Source organism: Notechis scutatus, chromosome 2, assembly GCF_049901735.1.
Source record: "Notechis scutatus isolate UNSWTSFEM ecotype Mainland chromosome 2, rNotScu1.2, whole genome shotgun sequence".
Taxonomy (NCBI): Eukaryota; Metazoa; Chordata; class Lepidosauria; order Squamata; family Elapidae; genus Notechis; species Notechis scutatus.
The window spans coordinates 250,079,125-250,100,002 of record NC_142010.1 but is presented as its reverse complement, the minus strand read 5'-3'; the positions used below and the strand labels follow the sequence as shown (position 1 = coordinate 250,100,002).

The window sequence follows — 20,878 nt, the reverse complement described above, 5'->3', positions numbered from 1 at the left end:
AGCTGCAATTGTTAAAAAAGATGACCATCTTGTTAATCAATATTTGTTCAAATGGCATTCCAGGGAAGTGATAAATGTCATTTGACTTGCAATTTTAAACAGCTTTTGTATCATTCACATTTCCTAAATTCATATGCAGATTTATCTCAATTTTCTGATACAAGGCTCCATACATGCAGACAAAATACATACCTCCAAGAGTGTGTACATGTACATAAATAAAATTTGCCTATTCTTTAAAAACAGAAGAATTTGGGTGGAATTGACTTGTAAAGAAAAGTATCTTTTCAATAGAAGTTGACTCCTCCTTATGATGTCACATAGACATCTATGTAGCTTTGTTGGCAACATTATGAAAGTGATTTGTCTTCTTACCGTCTTCAATTTCCCAGTTTAGCCTAGAAACCTGGCTTGTAATGATCGCCAAGTACTAACCATTTTCAACTTTTTGATTTTGGAAACCAGCTTGTTTAGCTTTTTGAGACCAACCGCATGAGATTTTTAGCTATGCAAAGCTGAGTTGGGCAGGGCATATCCCAATATGGTTTCCTGTGAAAGTTCATATTTACAGCCCTCAAAGGGATGTTTCCAAAAGGCAGCTGGACTTTCTTGTGGTGTTTTTTTTTCCCCTATGAAAACGTTTCATTTCTCCTCCAAGAAGCTTCTTCAGTTTTTGGAGGAGAAAGGAAACATTTTCAAGGGAAAAAAACCAAGGAAGTCCAGTTGTCCTTTGGAAAAGCACCTTTGGGACAACCATGACCTGGATGATTGAGCATCTTCACAGACATCCTACTTACAGGTTCCAGAACTCCTGACTCTGGAGCCTTTCCATCCTCCTCTTCCGGTGCTTCATTCTCCTTATTGTCAATCCAGGTGGCCGTATCCTGAGCAGAACAAGTGCTAATTAGGTCTGGCAAACTTGTAGATGGATAATGAAGAACATCTTCTTCTGCTCTTTCCTACAAGAAGGGAAGAACAATACATGCCATTACATATATGAGTATATTCATTCAATAGTTGGGACCACAACTATTGAATGAATATTCAGTAACTACCATTGTGTGCAACCTATGACCATCATTAAGTGTTATACCTTATGATTGTTGACAAATGTATCTTTTCTTTTTATGTACACTGAGAGCTTATGCACCAAGACAAATTCCTTGTATGTCTTGGCCAATAAAGAATTCTATTCTATTCTATTCTATAAAATAAGCATCACAGTATAAATAATGATCAGTTGCCAAGATTTCCCTTGGTTGCCATAGTAATACTGAAAAAAAGGTTGTTGTTTTTTAAAAAAAGTTAATTTCCATCTTTGATGCATCTGAGGAGATCATTGGACATGTTGAAGATCATTCAAATATACATAAAAGCCTTGTTCAGTGATTGTTTGCAATTGTGATTAAAAAAAAGTAATTTTGTGACCAATTCCTGCATTTATGATGTTTACACAGCAAAGCAAAACTGAAGTAAGATCATAAGCACAATCATAGTTTCACTTAGGGACTGCTTCACTTAATATCAAATTGTCGGACCCAGTTGTGCTCCTAAATAAGGATTACCTACAATCCTTCCATACTTGTAGGCAGCCTATTTCCATAATACCAACACTTTGTTGCAACCTGCCTAGAGTTGCTGCTAAGTGAGATGGGCACCACATAAATTTCATAAATAAGCAGCAGTTTCCTTTTCTTTCTTTTTTTTAAAATAAATTTTATTAAGTTTCCAAATTTTAAAAACATAAAATAAAACTTAATACATTGTTATCAACATCAAGACATCTTTTGCATCTCTTCACATTTTTCAGTATAAGTATTTACTTATTCCTTTACCATTACATCCTACTCTTACTATAAATCAATATCTTTTATCCTTACATCTCAATCTTCTCCATGGTATATTTATATATTTACATATTCCCTCATTCTTTTCCTAATTGCCATTTTATTTTCTTTTTATTTCTAAACCACTCATACCAGGCATCCCAGGCCCTATAGTAAATTGAATCTTCTCTGTTTTTTATTTTCATCGTTAGCCTGTCCATCTCTATACAATCTATTACAAAATAATTACTTTTCATATAGTTGCCATGTAGTAGGTTTCCAGCCTCCCACTTTGCTATTTCTAAAATATTTTAGCTGGTTTTATAGGTAGTATTTTGGAAAATTACTTTAGGACAGGGGTATAAAACTCAATTTCATTGAGGGCCGCATCAGGGCTGTGGTTGACCTCGGGGTGCCGGGTGGGTATGGCTGAATGGGTGGCCATGGCCAGCTTAACGCCATTCCCCAAACGGCTTGCATGTTTCCTCTTTATATTGGGTAAACTGGGCTGAAGCCACACTGGCCCAATGTTTCCTCTTCTCATTGGTTAGACTAGGCCGAAGCGACATGCGTAGACCAGGCCAAAGTAATGCGGGTAGACCAGGCTGAAGCGATGCAGGATTGCCCTTTACATTTTCCAGGCCCTGTGGGCAGGATCCAGCCACAACACGGTCCGGATACAGCCCACAGGCCTTGAGTTTGACAGCCCTGCTCTAGGATAAAGGAATTGAAAGACTGCATCTGAAGGAGTGGATATCTTGACTAGAGGGTAACCCTTGTTTCCAGTATTACCAGCCAAACATTCACAGTTCTTTCTCAATCAGTAAATTCACTACATGGTACGGCTGAGAATTGTCTTTTCTATGGCTTCCATTTGACAAATGCCATTCAGAGTCAACAGTTGATTCTCCAAATGATAGGAGATCAAGAACCAAACAAGTTTGGGCAAAAATTCTCTTTGGTTTCACTTGCAAAAATGGGTGCCGCGCTGCTTTTAAATAGTTTAGTTAGCTTTGTGCTTTTATTGCATAACTGACGTATAACTGATAAAATGCATATTGTTATCCACCCCAGTTGCAATAATAAAAGAAGTGTATGCTTTTAGTTCACATAAAACATGTTTTGGCAGAGTTACTTCCTCCAAGATTTTAAGTCAGTTCCACAGAAGGTGTAAGTGCAGGAAGAATTTATGGAAACATGGAGCAATCTGGCAAGGAGCCAAACTCCATCAGCTAAGAACAAACTTACTGACAGCTATTCTAAATGGCTTTAACTGATACCAATGAGAGACAAAAGCCAAATATGTTGGATAGTTAATAACTCCAACTGTTGCTGAAGTTACTTTAGTGTTGCACACCTTAAGACTTGTTCCACTAAGCATGAATGCAATTGGATAATTGTTCAATTATAGGACAAGAATTTGAATTTATACAGGATCATCTACAGAAGGGTCTCCAACCTTGACAACTTCAAGACATGGCTGACTAAGGAATTCTGGGAGTTGAAGTCCAGAAGTCTTAAAGTTGCCAAGGTTGGAAACCCGTGACCTACAATACATATCCGTTCTGAAAATGTACTTGAACAATTGAATCTATTTTTATTGTCCATTTTAAGGATTGGCAATTTTTGACCTTCTAGCTGTTGTTGGAATACAGTTACCACCATATTATCATCTTTTAATGACCCCATAATCCCTTGCGGAGTGGAGTCTGGGCAACTGAATGGAGCCAAGTGTTTACTGCCGGATGCCCTTCCTGTTGCCAATGCGGAGTTATATTCAGCAGATATATTCTCATCGTGGCCAGAGAGAGAAATATCTGCCTCTACCTAGGATTGAACTCACAGCCTCCTTATTGTGAGGCAAGAGCTCCACAGCTAGGCCACTGCACCACTCTGACTACAGTTACCATCATTCCTGCTAATTAGCCAACTTGATGTGAGAGGTCAACAATAGCTATCTGCTGGTTTCCCATTCCCTGAGTTATCGTATCAACAATATAGTAAGCACCTTCTCCAAGAGTCATAATAGGATTCAATCAATTTTACATATAGTTTGATATGGTTGATTAGATGCCTACAGAACAGGGAAATGGAGCTTCTACCTGGCTAAAGGTTGAACCAGGATTTCTATACCATGTTGAAAATAAACTCACTGCAAAAATGCCCACAATTGCTGGGAGGAAGTTTCAGAATTTTTAAAAAATAAAATGGATGCTTTAACCATTTAACCATTTAACTGCAAGGTTTTAAAGCATCCATTTTGATCTACAGCAAGGGTCTTCAAACTTGGCAAGTTTAAGACTTGTGGACTTCAACTCTCAGAATTCCTGAGCTAACATGACTGGAGGAGGAATTCTGGGAGTTGAAGTCCTCAAGTCTTAAAGCTGTCAAGTTTGAAGACTCCTGATCTACAGTATAACATCCTGATTTTAAAAATAGTCTTATTCCACCTGCTATCAACTCAAATTCTCAACTGATTCTCTCCATGGTTTTTATTGGTCCTTCATAGAAAAAAAAGTTTTTCAAGTCCTGAGCTAATTGATCCAATCCTCTCATAAGGTAGATTCCTAAAGTTGATGTCCATCCATCCATTATTTTTTCTTAGTCAGTTTTGCATTTTCAATACTAAAGGTGATGATATCTTATAAAAAAAAGAATCTTGTAATCTTCTATGTTTTGTTCAACATATGAAATCATATACACAAAATTACTTACCCTGCTTGCCACCACTAAGTACACAAGGCCTTCCGCTGACCGGAGTAGAGCGACAGCATCTTGATGGGACAGACCAACCAAAGACTGGCCATTGATCATTAGAAGCTCATCACCCACCTTCAGCCTGCCATCTCTAAGAAAACGAAGAACAAAATAGGCTTTATGCCATCCCAAAAAGAAAAACCTGCCTCGCGTGCTTAGCTTCTTCAGCCTTAAAAGAGGACTTGACAAGCTGGAAAATTCATGATGATATCAGAGGTCAGAGACAATGCTGGGTTATAGCTAAAATATTCCTTAGTAAATGTTTACCTCCATCCCAAGATTAAGACATAGACAAATAAGTGTCCATGCTTGATCTGGAAAATATGGCTCCATTCCATCCTCTTCAGAGGGAAATTTCAAGGTGAATATCAGAGGCTGTGTCTGCATTTTGTTAATAATGAATATTTAACTTCATGTTTACTTAACACTTTCCTCTGGAGAGTCTCAGAGTGCTTTATAAACTCGAACAGCATCACTAGTAAGTAGGTCAGCTCTACTACTGAATTTTTGTTTTGGAGTAGTTAACTCTGCATGGACTCATTCTGGTCCTAGCACTTGATCCTTCCCAGTATTAAATACTGGGGTGCTAGTCTTAATGGACAAGTCCCTTTAAGCATTTTTTTTTGTCAGTGGAAAAGTCCATGCTAAAACTCCTAAGGCTTGAGAATTTGATCTAATTTCTCATTTGGGAAAGGAAATCCCACAATCCACTGGCAGAAACGAATGTCAGAAACAAAAGCAAACCAAACAAACAAAAAATCCTTCCCAAGAGAATTCTTAAATACAAGAATTCCCACGGATCCCTTTTCTTTTAAGAACTTCCCTTTAAGGTTTAGTACTTAAAAGTCAGATTGCACCCCACCCAACATGGATTGTATTTTCAATACTTTGATGGGCTGCACCTAGGATGGCCAATGGCAAGATATTTTTTTTTCTGAACCTGGGCATTCTACAACTCCCAAAAGCTACAACTTTGTAAAACGTCAGCAATTTTTTTCCTTTCTTTCTTGCATGGTTTTGGGCTTGGGTGTAGAGCAGGTTAATGACCCTGAAATCTAAGTTATATCCCTTTTCCAGTACTAATGAAAGTTTTATTCCTTATTATTATCATCTAACAACTAGACACGAGAACAGTTTTTTCCTGAAAGCCATCACTCTGCTAAACAAATAATTCCCTCAACACTGTTCAACTATTTACAAAGTGTGCACTACTATTTCTGTTAATCTTCTCATCACTCCTTATCACTCATCCCCTCCCACTTGTGATTGTAGGACTGTAACTTTGTATCCTTACGATTTATATTGACTGTTTCCTAGTATTATTTGATTGTTGATTGTACCCTATGACTATCATTAAGTGTTGTACGTTATGATTCTTGATTCTTAATGAATGTATCTTTTCTTTATGTATACTGAGAGTATTTACATCAAGAGTGTCACACTTGGCCAATAAAGTATTCTATTCTATTCTATTCTATTCTATTCTATTCTATTCTATTCTATTCTATTCTATTCTATTGCAGGCCAGACAGATTACATGCAGTAAATTATGCTATAAAAGGTTGGCTTGTTTTCTTTTTCTTTCTAAACTTACAAATTCTTCCATTCTGCAGAAAGAGGCAGAATGCTGATTCCTAATGCTGGGAGTGAGATTATATTTGCCACAAGACAAACTGAGTTGAAGAAGGAAACACTTAAGTTGTAGTCGTATTTTGGCTTTAGATTTGCAGAAGGCCCTGGACTAGGTGCCTACTGCTGCTTTTCCCAACTGGACTTGGAACTATGAGAATTATAGTCTAGGGGTGTCAAATTGGTGGCCCACGGGCCAGCTGTGTCACCTGCAGGCCACGCCCACCCCAGTTCCGCGAAGATGTTGTGGTTAGCCGGCAGCAGGTGTGGACGGTGGAGGAGAGCAAGGACTCTGATGAGGGTCCAGGACCATTAGGGAGTGGATTGCTGCCTTCGGAGATTGTGGGGGCTGGCAGCAGTGATGAGGAGGTTCCTGAGGAGCCTGTGCCAAGTGCACGTGCGCACATGATTGATCGTAGGAGAGAGCAGTTATAGTAGCACAGGCGACTCGGAGTAAGGCTGCAAGGTAATGGCCCCTCCCTCAAGAGGATAAAAGCCAGGTTTGTAGAAGCATTCTTTGCAGACAGCAAAGATGCTCTGAGACTCAGCCTCGTGGACATCATAGTTCGTGTTTGGAAAATCCTGTGAATTAGTTCTTATCTCTGGGGTTTTGGCAGCCTTGACAAACAACTTGGCAAGGCTCTTTCTTGTTGGAGCTAATTAGTGGGAAGGAACAGAATTTGTGATTAAACCTTAAAAGGTGGGGGTTGCTGCCTTTGTCTGTGTTTGCTCCCTTGGAACCCGGTTCGGTCAGAACAGAAGGGGGGGAAAAATGTCATGATATGTCACATGACAGCAATGTGATGCAGCGAGTTTGACACCCATACAATGGGAGAATAAGTGGTGAAGGCAGGCTGGCTTAGTTGTTGAAAAGCACCAGATATCCAAGTTGTGCAATCACAACAGAGAATTTTTTCCCCCCAAGAAATAAGTTGCCTCTGTCCTTCATTCATTTGACAGATCTCCAAACCAACTTTTTTTTTTCATTCCTCTATTCAAAATAACTTTGCTGAGAAAAAAAAAAAAAGATCCAATTACCCTGCAGATACCTTGGCTCCATCCATGTTCAAGAATGCATAGATTTAAAAACAAATATGCACAATTATCTGTAGAAAGGTTAAAAAGATGAATACAGGGAGTCCTCAACTTACAACCATTTGTTTAGGGACCATTAGAAGTTATAATGGTACTAGAAAAAAATGACCAACGAGTGTTTTTCCCACATGAGCACTGCAGAATTCCCATGGTCACATGATCAAAGTTTGGATACTTGGCAACTGGCATGTACTTTGACGGCTGTAGTACCCCAGGGCCATGTGATCACCTTTTGTGATCTTCTGTCAAGCAAATTCAATGAAAAGCCAAATTCACCTAACTACCATGTCAATTATTTAACAACTGTACTAATTCACTTAACAACCGTGGTTAAAAAAGGTCAAAAACGGGGCAAAATTTACTTAGTCCTGTCTTACTTAGCAATGGAAATTTTGGGTTCAATTGTGGTTGTAAGGTAGGGACTAGCTATATGTACCAGTTAGCATTTGTCCTTTTAATATATTTGAAGTCTTAAACTTTCCAGAAGCAGCCTGTTCAAAACTGTTCAGTTTTCTCTAACTTTAAATTTATTACTAGTAAAACAATCTATATAGAGGATTCAAGAACCTAAGGAGTGTGGGGGAGAAGCATTATTTACCTTGAGTCTGCCACAGGCAGGAGGACACCCCATCAAAAGGATTTTATCCCTTAGCAAGTTTTGTTTTGAGAACAAAGCAAGTTCGTCATTTTACTTCCCTATTTTTCAAGTCTTACATTTAATATTCTTGCTAAATCTCTAGATACAGAGATCTGTTTCTCTGAGGGTTATAGCAACAAGAACAAGCATGTTTTTTTTTTCTACCAATAAGCTACTCAGGGTTACTGGGACACCTTAGAAAAAAATATTTCTGAGAGGAAAAGCTTAGGAAATATTTTTAGCAAGGAGTTATTCTGGGAATGCAAAAACAAAAACAAAGGCAACATGATAAATTCAGAAGATTGAGCAAATGGATCCCTTTACCACCAAGATCGCCAAACTTTTCTGGCAACAAGATAGAGAAGACATTCTTGTCAGTAAAATGTAATGATAATAAAATCATAACAATAAATCACCTCTTCCTTCTGTAGAGATCCTCAGTTATCCAGGTCATGGTTATCCCAAAGGTGCTTTTTCAGGACGCAAATGGACTTTCTTGGGTTTTTTTGTTTTTTGTTTTCTTTGTTTTCTTTTGAAGACGTTTCGCTTCTCAGCCAAGAAGCTTCTTCATCTCTGACAGGATTCACTCCCCATTCCCCATTCCCCGCCATCCTGTCAGAGATGAAGAAGCTTCTTGGATGAGAAGCGAAACGTCTTCAAAAGAAAAAAAAACAAGAAACTCAAGTTGCCTCCTGAAAAAGCACCTTTGGGACACTCCCTTCCTTCCTTCCTTCCTTCCTTCCTTCCTTCCTTCCTTCCTTCCTTCCTTTCCTTCCATCCTTCCTTCCATCCTTCCTTCCTCCTTCCCTTCCACACATTTTTCTCAGCAAGATTGTGGAAGTGGCTCGCCATTGCCTTCTTCCTTGGGTGGAGATAAAATGGCTGGGTCAAGGTCTTCTAACCGGCTTTGATGCCTAAGGCCAGACTAGAACTAAAAGTCTCCCAGTTTATTGATTGAGATTGCTGTTGTTATATGTTGGATTTTAATACTGAAAGTTACTTTGAGAACCAACCCCGGCCAACAAGCAAGTATAAATCAAATAATGTAGATATGATATCTGGTTTTATTGTCCTTGAGCTTTTGATCCCCAAGTGTATCTAATTAAAAGTTGGAAGAGACAGACTAGCATTGAAAGACCCACACAACAAATGCTACCTGTGAGCTGATCCACCTTCTTCCACCCGGGCAATGATGATGGCATGAGGGGAGCGCTTAGATCCACGGCCTCCAGTGATCTGGATTCCCAGCCCGTCGGTTCCCTTCATCATGGTCATCTTCCATATCCGACAGCCTTCTCTCTGGGAGGAGAAATTGAAGAGAGTCCCTATAATAGTGTTTGTTATTGGGAGTAAGTTGGTGGGAAATCCTTCTAACTGCATTTATTTATGAGCCACGGTGGTGCAGAGGGTAGAGTTTATTTATTTATTTATTTATTTATTTGATTTGATTTGTCAATTGTTTACAAGATAATAAGTATAAGTGTATACATAGTTCTGAATACATGAAATGGGTACATATAAGAAAAAGAAAAGAAAAATAAAAGAAACAATAGGACATGGACGGTAGGCACGTTGGTACACTTATGCACGCCCCCTACAGACCTCTTAGGAAAGGGGTGAGGTCAATAGTAGACAGTCTAAGGTTAAAGTTTTCGGGATTTGGGGAAGATACCACAGAGTCGGGTAGAGTATTCCAGACATTGATCACTCTGTTGCTGAAGTCGTGTTTCCTGCAATCAAGTTTGGTAGGTTAACCTTGAGTTTGCATCTATTGTGTGCTCTTGTGTTGTTATGGTTGAAGCTGAAGTATTCATTGACTGGTAGGACATTGCAATGTATGATTTTATATACCATACTTAAATCAGACCGAAGACGGCGTAATTCAAGGTTTTCTAGTTCTAGAATTTCAAGTCTGGTGGCATAAGGTATTCTACAACGAGTAGAGGAGTGGAGAACTCTTCTTGTGAAATATTTCTGGACTTTCTCAATTGTGCTAATATCAGATACGTAATGTGGGTTCCAGACTGATGAGCTGTATTCGAGTATTGGTCTAGCAAATGTTTTGTATGCAAAAACAAAAAAAAAGAGTGCAGTACTGCAGGCTACTTCTGCTGACTGCCTGCAATTTGGCAGTTGGAATCTCACCAGGCTCAAGGTTGACTCAGCCTTCCATCCCATGAGGTGGGTAAAATGAGGACCAGATTGTTGGGGGCAATAGGCTGACTCTGTAAACCGCTTAGAGAGTGCTGTAAAGCACTGTGAAGCGGTATATAAGTCTAAGTGCTATTGCTACCTATGGGGGTTCTGAGTCATCCAAGCCATGATTGACCCAATGGTGCTTTTTCAAGAGGCAACTGGACTTTCTTTGGGTTTTTTCCTTGAAGGTGTTTCACGTCTCATCTAAGAAACTTCTTCAGTTCTGACTGGAATTTTTTCAGTCAGAACTGAAGAAGCTTCTTGGGTGAGAAATGAAATGTCTTCAAGGGAAAAAAAAACAAAGGAAGTCCAGTTACCTCTTGAAAAAACACCTTTGGGCCTAACTGCATCTATTTTATCCTGGTGGAGAGCTAGCTTTTGCAACAAGAAAGGTCATGAAGTTGTCAGCCAAGAAAATCTATGTGTTGGCACAACGAGGAAGCGCCATTAAAGCCAATAAATCTGATGACATCTACTCAATGTCTGCCACCTAAAAAAATTATGAAACGGCAGCAACTTGTTTTCTCTGAGGGTCTTAGCTAAGATTTTAGGTCAAAAGTTGTGTATCTTTGGTTTATAGCAACCCTGGGGATTCCAAAGTAAGCATTAAAAGTATCTGGTGTGGGAGCTTTCCAATTCAAAGTGATTGATACTAGCTGGGCCTGGAGCCATAAAGAGACCTACCACAGTCAGGCATAATACAGAAAAGCTCATTCCTTGAACGGTACGTTTTTTCTATTGTAAACAACACTCTTTACTCACAAATATACAGGTAGTCCTTGACTTACAACCACACCTGGGACTGGCACTTCTGTCAGTGAGTGATGGTGTCATTAAGTGTGTCGTCTCTGATTTTACAACCTTTTTGCTGTGGTCATTAAGTGAGCCACAGCATTATTAAGCAAATCTGACTTTCCCCATTGACTTTCCTTGTCCAAAGGAAGGTCGCAAATGGTGATCACATGACTCTGGGACATGCAACCATTTCAATACTTGCCAGTTGCCAAACTCCCAAATTTTGATTATTTTGATTATTTTTAATTTGATTTGTCAATTGCTTACAAGATAATAGGTATAAGAATAAACATACCGTGTTTCTCATATAATAAGGCCGGGTCTTATGTTTTTTTGAGCCCCGAAAAAATGGCTAGGCCATCTTTTCGGGGGGTGACTTAATTCCCCCCCCCTTGCATCTTCGGGCAGGCGGGCGGCGATGGCTTGGATGTTGACCTCGGCATTGGTGGGGCACTTCGTATCGGGGTCAACGCAGGCAGCACCATATCCAGGTGTGCAACAAAAGTACTTCCTAACGGCAAGCCCCCCCCCATTCCGCATGTTTTAATATAGGCCTTAATTTGGGGGGAGGGGCTTAATTTCATTTCATGCCTATAAAACATGCTGGGACTTCCTATTGGGGGAGGCCGTATTGTTGGAGAAACAGGGTAGTTATGCATACATGAAATGGGTACATATAAGAAAAATAAAAGAAACAATAGGACAGGGACGGTAGGCACGTTGGTGCGCTTATGCACGCCCCCTTATGTGACCACGGGGACACTGTAATTGAAATAGGGCAACCCTCCCTGGCCGACTCGTCGCAGCCAACTTGCAGCAGGACGACTCGCCACGCGACAACTCACCGCGGGACAATTCAACACAGAATAACTCGAGAGAGGGGCAAATAGAATTGCAGCTCACCCCAGCTTTGAGGACTTCTAAGTTGAGATGGTTCATACCTAAAGAAAGACAAAGCCCACTGCAATCCATTTCTCTCCCTCCCTCCCTCCCTCTCCCTCTCTCTTGAGAGCTATTCTGTATTGAATTGTCCCACGGTAAGTTAGCTGGGACGAGTCGGACGGGACAAAGTATCCTATACCCAGGGGTGGGCTTCAAAAATGTCAGGAACTGGTTCTCTGCCTGGTTGCTGGGTGGGCGTGGCCATGGTGGGCATGGCCAAACCAGCCTCCTGCATCATGGCGGGGGTGGCATTTTTGTCAGAGTATATTCATGAACTGGAATAGAGCATGATAACAAGGTCAGCCAATGAATAGGCGCAGCAACTAAGTCAGCCAATGAGAACTATTTGGAAACTGAAACTAGAAGTAGCCTAGGCGGGGCTCTATATTAAGCTCTGCGGCTCTGCTGAGCTCTGAGTCAGTCTGTTGAAAATGAAACTGCTTCTCTCCTCTTGCTTGCCTGCTGAACTGAAGTGAAAGAGAAACTAACTTGCTTGCTTGCTGAAGACTAAGAGCTCTGCTCTGAACCTGTAACTTATCTGCTTCTGTTTGAGTTTGCTCCATGATGAAGAATCTACCACTGGTATTGTAAAAAAAATTACTTGTGTTTATAAAGAAGTTAAATGAAGCATCAGCCATCTGTGTTTATTTTTCTGGCGCTGAATTAACGCTGCAAAACGCTGAATAATTTTCACCCTCCCTGGGCGTTGGAGTCTTTCCTCCAGCCTCTGGGAGGGCGAAAACGGTCTCCCCAACCTCCAGAGGCCAGAAATGGGCCCGTTTCCATCCTTCCGGAACTTCCGGGAGGCCTGTTTTTCACCCTCACCAAGCTCCGGAAGCTTTTCTCGAGCCTCCAAGAGGACGAAAATGGCCTCCCCCAGACTTTGGAGACCCTCTAGAGCAGAGGTCTCCAACCTTGGCAACTTTAAGACTTGTGGACTTCAGCTCCCAGAATTCTCCAGCCAGCATAGCTGGCTGGAGAATTCTGGGAGTTGAAGTCCACAAGTCTTAAAGTTGCCTAGGTTGGAGACCTCTGCTCTAGAGCCTTCAGTAGGCCCATTTTTTGCCCTCCCCGAGCCTTGTACTTACCTGGGATCCAAAATGGGCCACGTGGGGACTCCTGGGAGGGGCGAGGTGGGCAGGACCAGCCAGGGGGTGGGATTTACTGGTTCGCCGAACTGCGCACAATCTCAGCTTGAGGATCGCCCGAACCCATGCCAACCCACAGCCGCCCACCCCTGCCTACACACCACTGCAATGGTTGTAAGTGCGAAGAGCAGCTGTAAGTCACTTTTTTCAGCATTGTCATTGCTTTGAATAGTTATTAAGCAAACCGCTGTACGCCATGGAATACCTGTATAAACAACGGCATGAAAGACGGATTTTTTTTCCTAATGGCTCACTAAGGAAGAAAACAATCCACAAAGATGCAGTTATGCATACACCCCCCCAAAAAAAAAACCCTGTCTCCACCAACACACATCTGAGAGATTTACTACAAAATACGCGCACGAACTTTCCAAACTGAATCCAGGAGGAAACCTGTAATACATCCCGAATGTTCTGAAGTGATCCATTTTAGCCCTTAGAAATCTGCACAAATTCCTGGCTCTAAGCCCAGCAGGCTCTGGTTAAAAGCAGCACACCTTGATTCCGGATACCGTTTTTTCTTGGCATTTCCTTTTGTGTTGAAAAAAGAGACTTCAGTATGCTTGGAATGCTTGAAAGAGGGTGGGTTATTGGTGGGAAGAGTACAAGGGGGGATGTTTTCCCTACATCTGGCAGGGTTTTTTCTTCTTCTCAGTAACAGCACAACAGTTGCTTCATAACTTCCTTGTTAGCAATATTTTGCAGGCAACAGGCCCCAAGGACTTAGTCTAATATTGTTTTAGGAGGAAGAGCAATATGTTTGCGGTAATAGAACAGATCAGCTTACAGATGATAAAGATTTCAGGGCTAGAAAGCTTTTTCTCCTCCTTTTAAAGGTTTTCCACTACTGAGGGCAACTTACTCAAAATGCTGATGCTTATTATATCGCATTCCAGCTCCTTTTCTCCGCTCCCACTGATATTCATACACTCTACAGAATCAGACTTAAGAGAATAACAGTACTATTAATGAGAAAAGTCAGTCACATGTCACACTGTTTCTATATTACATCTGGGATTCAAAAATTTCTACTACTATGGTTTTCTGGGCGTGGCTTGGTGGGCGTGGTGTGGCTTGGTGGGCATGGCAGGGGAAGGATACTGCAAAATCCCATTCCCTCCCCACCCTACTAACCTGCTTTCCAGCTCCGTTCTCCTGTGCAGGGCAACCAAAGAAGTCCCAGCCAATCAGCTGGGACTTCGGAGGCAGAGAACAGATGGGGGCGGGGCCAGTCAGAGGTGGGATTTGCCGGTTCTCCGAACTACTCAAAATTTCCGCTACCGGTTCTCCAGAATTGGTCAGAACCTGCTGAATACTACCTCTGCATCTGCTTCATAGAACACATTATTATGTAAATCAAGAAATTGGCATGGATGGAAGAGAATATTTGGAGCTCAGAGTTGAATTGATGCTCTCTGAGCTTGGTTGTTTTCTTGCAGATATTTCATTACCAAACTACGTCCCATCATCAGTGCTAGAGGAGATAGGGTTTGTTAGGCTGTTGTTTGCTATTAGTTAATTTGGCTTTGGGTGTCAGTGTTCCAACTAACCAACTCCAAACCAATGAACTCTGAGACAAGCATTTCCTCAAAGTTCCATTTTATTGGAGTTGTCATATTGGCACATCTGGGAAAACCTGAATCTGAGAGTTCTGGGTTTTCCCTTCCCAAAAGACAAATCAAAGATCCATCTCCTGCATTCATCAGTCCATCACATGGCCCAATCAAATCTTCATCCCAACTGGAGACATCCCCCACAGTCACTCCACTTCAGGTGCAGGGCAACATGTCCTTGACTCTCTGAGAAAGAATGTTGTTGTGTCTAATCTTCTACCTCACTATGAAATTCCCCCCTCCCAAATTCCCAGGCACTAAATGTGGCAGCCTCGAAGCTTCCAAGTAAAAAATGGCTTCCAAGGCTGACATTGGGAGTGAAATAAAGCCATTTCTTGCCATGCCATTCCACTTCTTCACTGGCTGGAAAAGAAGATAGAGAAATGGAGAGTAGGAAGAAGCTACCCTTTTTATCCTTTCCAGTTCAATAGAAAGGTTGAAAGAAATTATACAAAAGGAGAGCTTAGAAGTCTATTCATCCCTTGGCAGGATAATTCTTGCCAAACTGAACAGAGCAGGATCAAATGTGATACAGTAAGAGAAATTGGGGAAAGTTGGGGAGTTGGAGAGAGGCTGTAAAGAAAATCCAGATTTATTGATGACCTGTGGCAGAACTAGCATGAGGGTGGTAACTCCATCCTATTTTCTCCTTGATCACTCATTGGTTTTCAAGACCATCAACCAAGGTATCCTTTTAAACCACCTTTGATGGTAGGGGGTTAGTGTTTTATAGGTTCTCTCCTTTCTCTGGCTGGTTTCAATTGAAGTTCACAGGCAAGGGGAGATTTTACCCATGGCCCCTTCTTTGTGGATTGCTACAGAATTTGGCACTCTGTCCCTGTCTATAGAGTAGAGTAGAGTAGAGTAGAGTAGAGTAGAGCAGAATAGAATAGAATAGAATAGAATAGAATAGAATAGAATAGAATAGAATAGAATAGAATAGAATAGAATAGAACAGAACAGAATAGAACAGAATAGAATGGAATGGAAGTTTATTGGCCAAGTGTGATTGGACACACAAGGAATTTGTCTTTGGTGCAAATGCTCTCAGTATACATAAAATACATTCTTCATGAATCATAAGATAGAACACTTACTAATAGTCATAGGTTACTAATAAGCAATCAATCATACTAGGAAACAAATGGAACAATATTAATTGTAAAGCTACAAGCAACACGGTTATAGTCATAAGTTGGAAAAGGAAGGTACTAGAAAGGATGAGAAGAGAAACAGTAATATAATCTTAGTAAATTTGAAACTGTTGTGGGAATTAGTTGTTTAGCAGAGTGATGGCATTTGGGAAAAAACTATCCCTGTGTCTAGTTCTTCTGGTGTACAGTGCCCTATAGCATCATTTTGAGGGAAGGAGTTGAAACAATTTATGTCCAGGATGTGAGGGGTCTGAAAATATTTTCACGGCCCTCTTTTTGACTCGCAGAGACTACTGGTCCTCAATGGAAGGCAGGTTGGTAGCAATAGCTTTTTCTGCAGTTCTAATTATTTGTTGAAGTCTGTCTCTGTCTTGTTTGGTTGCAGAGCCAAACAAGACAACTTACAACCATTCCTTTAAAAAACATTAAAAAATCTGTAGCTCCTTTGAACAAACATGCAAATTTATCACTTTCCTGCTTTCAGAAGTATGGGAAATGGTTACTAGCACGGAACAAGCCAGGATATGAAGCCATAGACTGAGCTTTGCATAATATCCTGGTTTATTCCCAGTGATTGCTGCAACTCCACAGAGGCAGTACTGAACTATCTGAATCAATCAATAAGCTCCCACTCAGTCTAGTAGGGCAAATGCTTAACTTTGGATGGATTCCCCCACCACTTGTTTCTGAACTTCCCTTCTGTTTGCATCACTTAAAGAGATCTAGATGAAATTTGCATTTAAAAGAAGCATAAATGTCTCTATGCATATGCTACAAAGACAATTAGGCTGGAGCTGGAATGTAATTTTCTATCTCATTATGTGTGAAAAATGGGTTATCTATCTTATACAACAGGCCCCAAATGAGAATAGCATTTTTTAAAAAATAATCATGTTGCTTCTAGGAGTTATTTGCCTCCGTCAGGAAAGCACTGGCTATGAAAAAGATGCATTTATATTGGGAGCAATCTATATCTTGAACTGCAAGCCTATGATGCAACTTTTGAGAGACAGATCAGGATTGTGCCAAAAAACCTGGGTTGTACCCCAGATCGGACAGGATGCTTAAATTCTTTGCTTTCGTACATACTGCAGCTTCATCATTAATGAATCAAAACGGAAGGTTGTTTGCTTATTTCCACAAGCAAAAACAGAGTTTATGTTGTCGTTTGCAATAAGGTCTAAAAAAAAAAAGCTGTACAGAAGCAATGGGAATTGATTTGAAGAAATCCTCGGCAACATAAAATTGACAGCGTGTAAAGTTTATTCATTTGGGCAGCCTTCATTAAGCTCTTTTTTGTTGTTGTTGTTGCCCTGATTTTGTGAATATTGTGTATTTTGTAAGACAAGTCTGAACAGTCTTTAAATTGTAAAGATGGCATATTTAAATAAATAAATAAATAAGAGTTTTCGATGAAAGTGCAGAGATGCCCAATTCAGCATCTGGAATTTACATAAATTGTGCTGTATTTCTGGAGCTTTGGGTAGCAGCTCTGCATTAAGTGTAATGAATTTTATGGTTTGTGAAATGACTTGCTGCAGCAAGATAGTTCATATTTTGGTTAGTCTAAAGAAAAGAAGAATTAGAGGTGACATGATAGCAGTGTTCCACTATTTGAGGGGCTGCCACAAAGAAGAGGGACTCAAATTATTCTCCAAAGCACCGGAGGGCAGAACAAGAAACAATGGTTGGAAACTAATGAAAGAGTAAAGTAATCTGGAATTCAGGAGAAACTTCCTAACGGTGAGGACAATTAACCAATGGAACAGCTTGCCTCCAGAAATCATGGGAGCTCCATCACTGGAAGTTTTTAAGAAGAGATTAGACAATCACTTGTCTGAAATGGTATAGGATCTCCTGCTTGAGCAGGGGGCTGGACTAGAAGACCTCCAAGGTCCCTTCCAGCTGTATTGTATTGTATTGTATTGTATTGTATTGTATTGTATTGTACTCTACTCTACTCTACTCTACTCTACTCTACTCTACTCTATTGAAATACATCAGCAACCTTCTAGCCAAATATGACTCTGCTGGTCCAGTCGAAACTTTGCAAGAGGATCTGATGAAGATCTCACTCAGGATAAATAGCTGGTCTTTTCAGAAAACTCTAATCTGGAGATACAGTTGTCTTCTGGTCCTCTTTGCATTTTCGCAAGACCATATTGGTCATTAATGCCTTTAAGTTGTGATGATTACAGGCAACCTCTTCTGTAATCTTTTTGTTATTTTATTTGTGACTTTATGTCCTTTGCTTTGATTTACACTACTTAGAATTGGTTATAATTACAGCCGTTTAAAAAATTATAAATCAGTAAAATGGAAAGAAATGGTTGAAGAATAATGCCACCTCTGGAACTAATAATAACAATGGGGCCAGGATACACCTTTGCCTTACCCCTTCATTTGTGTGAAACCTCTGGAGCTAGTAAAACTCTTTACACAGAGACTGGATTGGCATACTGTGTAAATATCATGTATTTCTTGTCACCTGGTTTTGTGTTAATCCAGCATTTGTGTTTACTAAACCATGGTTTAGGTCATAATGTGTTGCATGAAGCCGATTATCACTTGTTAAGCAAATCTTGGTTTAGTGAGAAATGTAATCCCAATCAACGATGGATCTTTTGCCATCACTATAAATTACACTCTGTTTCATTTGGACTCTGTATATTCTGTAAACCCAATCATACGGAGCTTATAATTGAAGTTTTATAATTAACCAAGTGTGGTTTATTCAGGAAAGCACAATTAAATAAACTATGACTTAGAGTACTATATGAATCCAGTCAGACTGCTAGAATATTCAGCCCAATTTATCTGCTGACAAGCTTGTTGCCAACAGCTCTCTAAAGCAGATAGCTTACAAGCATGCTACGGAGATGAGACTTTCTCTCTGCTGAAGCAGATATGGCTTCATAAACGACATGGAAAGGAGTGAGATTTGATTCCCTTTCCAGAGGAAAAGCAAAATACAAGTAATCCTTGGCTTATGATGACAATTGGGACCACTATTGCCATCACAACATCATGTAACCATGTCGCCTAGCAACGGCAATTCTATAAATCCCCAGTTCTCAGCATTAACAAGGACTGCACAGGTTGTTAAGCAAGGACCTCATATGACCGCTGTTTCCAACACTCCCGGAGGGTTTCCCCCACAGATTTTGCTTGCAGGAAGCTGACAGAAATCATAATTGGGGACTGTGGGGATACTGCCGTGGCTAGAATTGTAAGGACCAATGGTGGTATGCTGCTGGTTCGCACCGGTTCTAGCGATCAGGTAGCGCTGGTCAGCAGTTGGTCCCACCTACCTGCCCCCACCCTTTCCTGTCCTATATTTATTTGTTGCTCAGCTGATAGGCAAGGCAGAGCAAATTGCCACATCTCAGCTGTTTTACTCACCAGCACTGATGGTAAGATAAGTTTTCATGCTTATATGAAACTCCTACCCTCAAAACGATGCTATAGAGCGCTGCACACCAGAACAACTAGACACAAGAACAGTTTTTTCCCAATCGCCATCACTCTGCTAAATAAATAATTCCCTCAACACTGTCCAACTATTTACAAAGTCTGCACTACTATTACTGTTAATCTTCCCATCCTTCCTTTCACCCACCTCCTCCCACTTATGGCTGTATGACTGTAACTTTGTCGCTTGTATCCTAACGATTTTTATTGACTGTTTCCTAGTATGATTTGATTGCTTATTGTACCTTATGACTATTATTAAGTGTTGTACCTTATGATTCTTGACTGTTGACGAATGTATCTTTCTTTTATGTACACTGAGAGCATATGCAAGACAAATTCCTTGTGTGTCCAATCACACTTGGCCAATAAAGAATTCTATTCTATTCTATTCTATTCTATTCTATTCTATTCTATTCCATTCCATTCCATTCCATTCTATTCTATTCTTTCTTTTTAGAACACTCCACGTGCACCCACAAAACCAGTAGTAAAATATTTTGAATTCCATCAGTGGTAAGGACCCATGATGAGTACCATTTTTTTCAGCGGTGAGGTAACAAAGAACTTTTAAACCTTGCTGAACGAATGGTCATAACCTGAGAAGTGCCTGTATTATTTCTCTGTTATAAAACAACCTAAAAAGATTGCTTTATATATATTTTTATTTATCATTTACTTGCATCCCATCTTTATTTTTACAAATAACTCAATGCGTCAAACATATCAAACACTCCTTCCACTTATTCTATAACTTGCATTCAAGTTGCGAGTTAAAATATTGCAATATTTGATTTAGTGTGAATTGTAAATTGATACCAGGTGAAGTTTAATGGACTCAAAATGCAGTTAATGAGATGTACACAGTTGTGGTTGGGATTTCAGTTGCTGCTAATCTTCATGTGTGGAAAATAGAGGAAAAAAATCAGGAAAACAATAAAAATTTTAAAAGTTCATTATAACATTAGAACAAAAATTTGATACAACTGAACAACATGAATGTAGTCATAGCAACACTAAATTAGGACAAGATGTTGGAATAACTTGAATTTACGGTAGGATTTTTTTCATTTTTATTTTGCTTTACTCTCTGACATTATTAACCATAAATTTAAACTGTAACGATATTCTTTTTACCCTTAACTGTAATGTTTCATTAAGATAGATATAAACATTACGTTTAAAAATTTTTATTGCCTGTTTCCATCAAGTTGGAACCAATTATTCTATTTTCCATAGAAATGTCACTTCAGGTATTTTGAATTCAAACAATGCGGCCATTTTATAGGATTCATTAAACACACTAATTGAGATCTATCTGTAGTGACCACAGTAGAGCTGAATGTGATTGCGATTTTAGCACAAAACTGAGAAGCAGGAATGTGAACTATCTTATGGGTTGCATATAAAACCAGACCTTAGCTAATTTGTAATATGGGGCACCCAAAAACTATTAGATGATAAATAACATTGCAGCTTCAAATCTTCAGATGTGCCAGAGGCGTCTGCAATTATTCTGTGAACAAAACTATGAATTTAGCCTTTAAGTGAATCAAACAATCCATTATTCATTCCAGAATATAGGACTAAGGAAATAAACCCATTGTGGCTACAA

At 39.9% G+C, this 20,878-nt stretch overlaps 1 protein-coding gene across 8 annotated transcripts in view; it reads right to left on the bottom strand.

Moving 5' to 3' along the window:
- The window catches only part of PDZD2 (PDZ domain containing 2), a 316,382-nt gene that overhangs the window by 74,692 nt on the left and 220,812 nt on the right, over nt 1-20,878 (bottom strand). For all 8 annotated transcript variants that reach the window (XM_026666378.2, XM_087958543.1, XM_087958550.1 and 5 more), the window contains 3 exons: nt 9,101-9,243; nt 4,542-4,674; nt 798-959 (listed from right to left, as the gene is read on the bottom strand). In XM_026666378.2, coding sequence (XP_026522163.2) covers nt 798-959; nt 4,542-4,674; nt 9,101-9,243 — 438 coding nt within the window. The remainder of the gene's footprint in view (nt 1-797; nt 960-4,541; nt 4,675-9,100; nt 9,244-20,878) is intronic.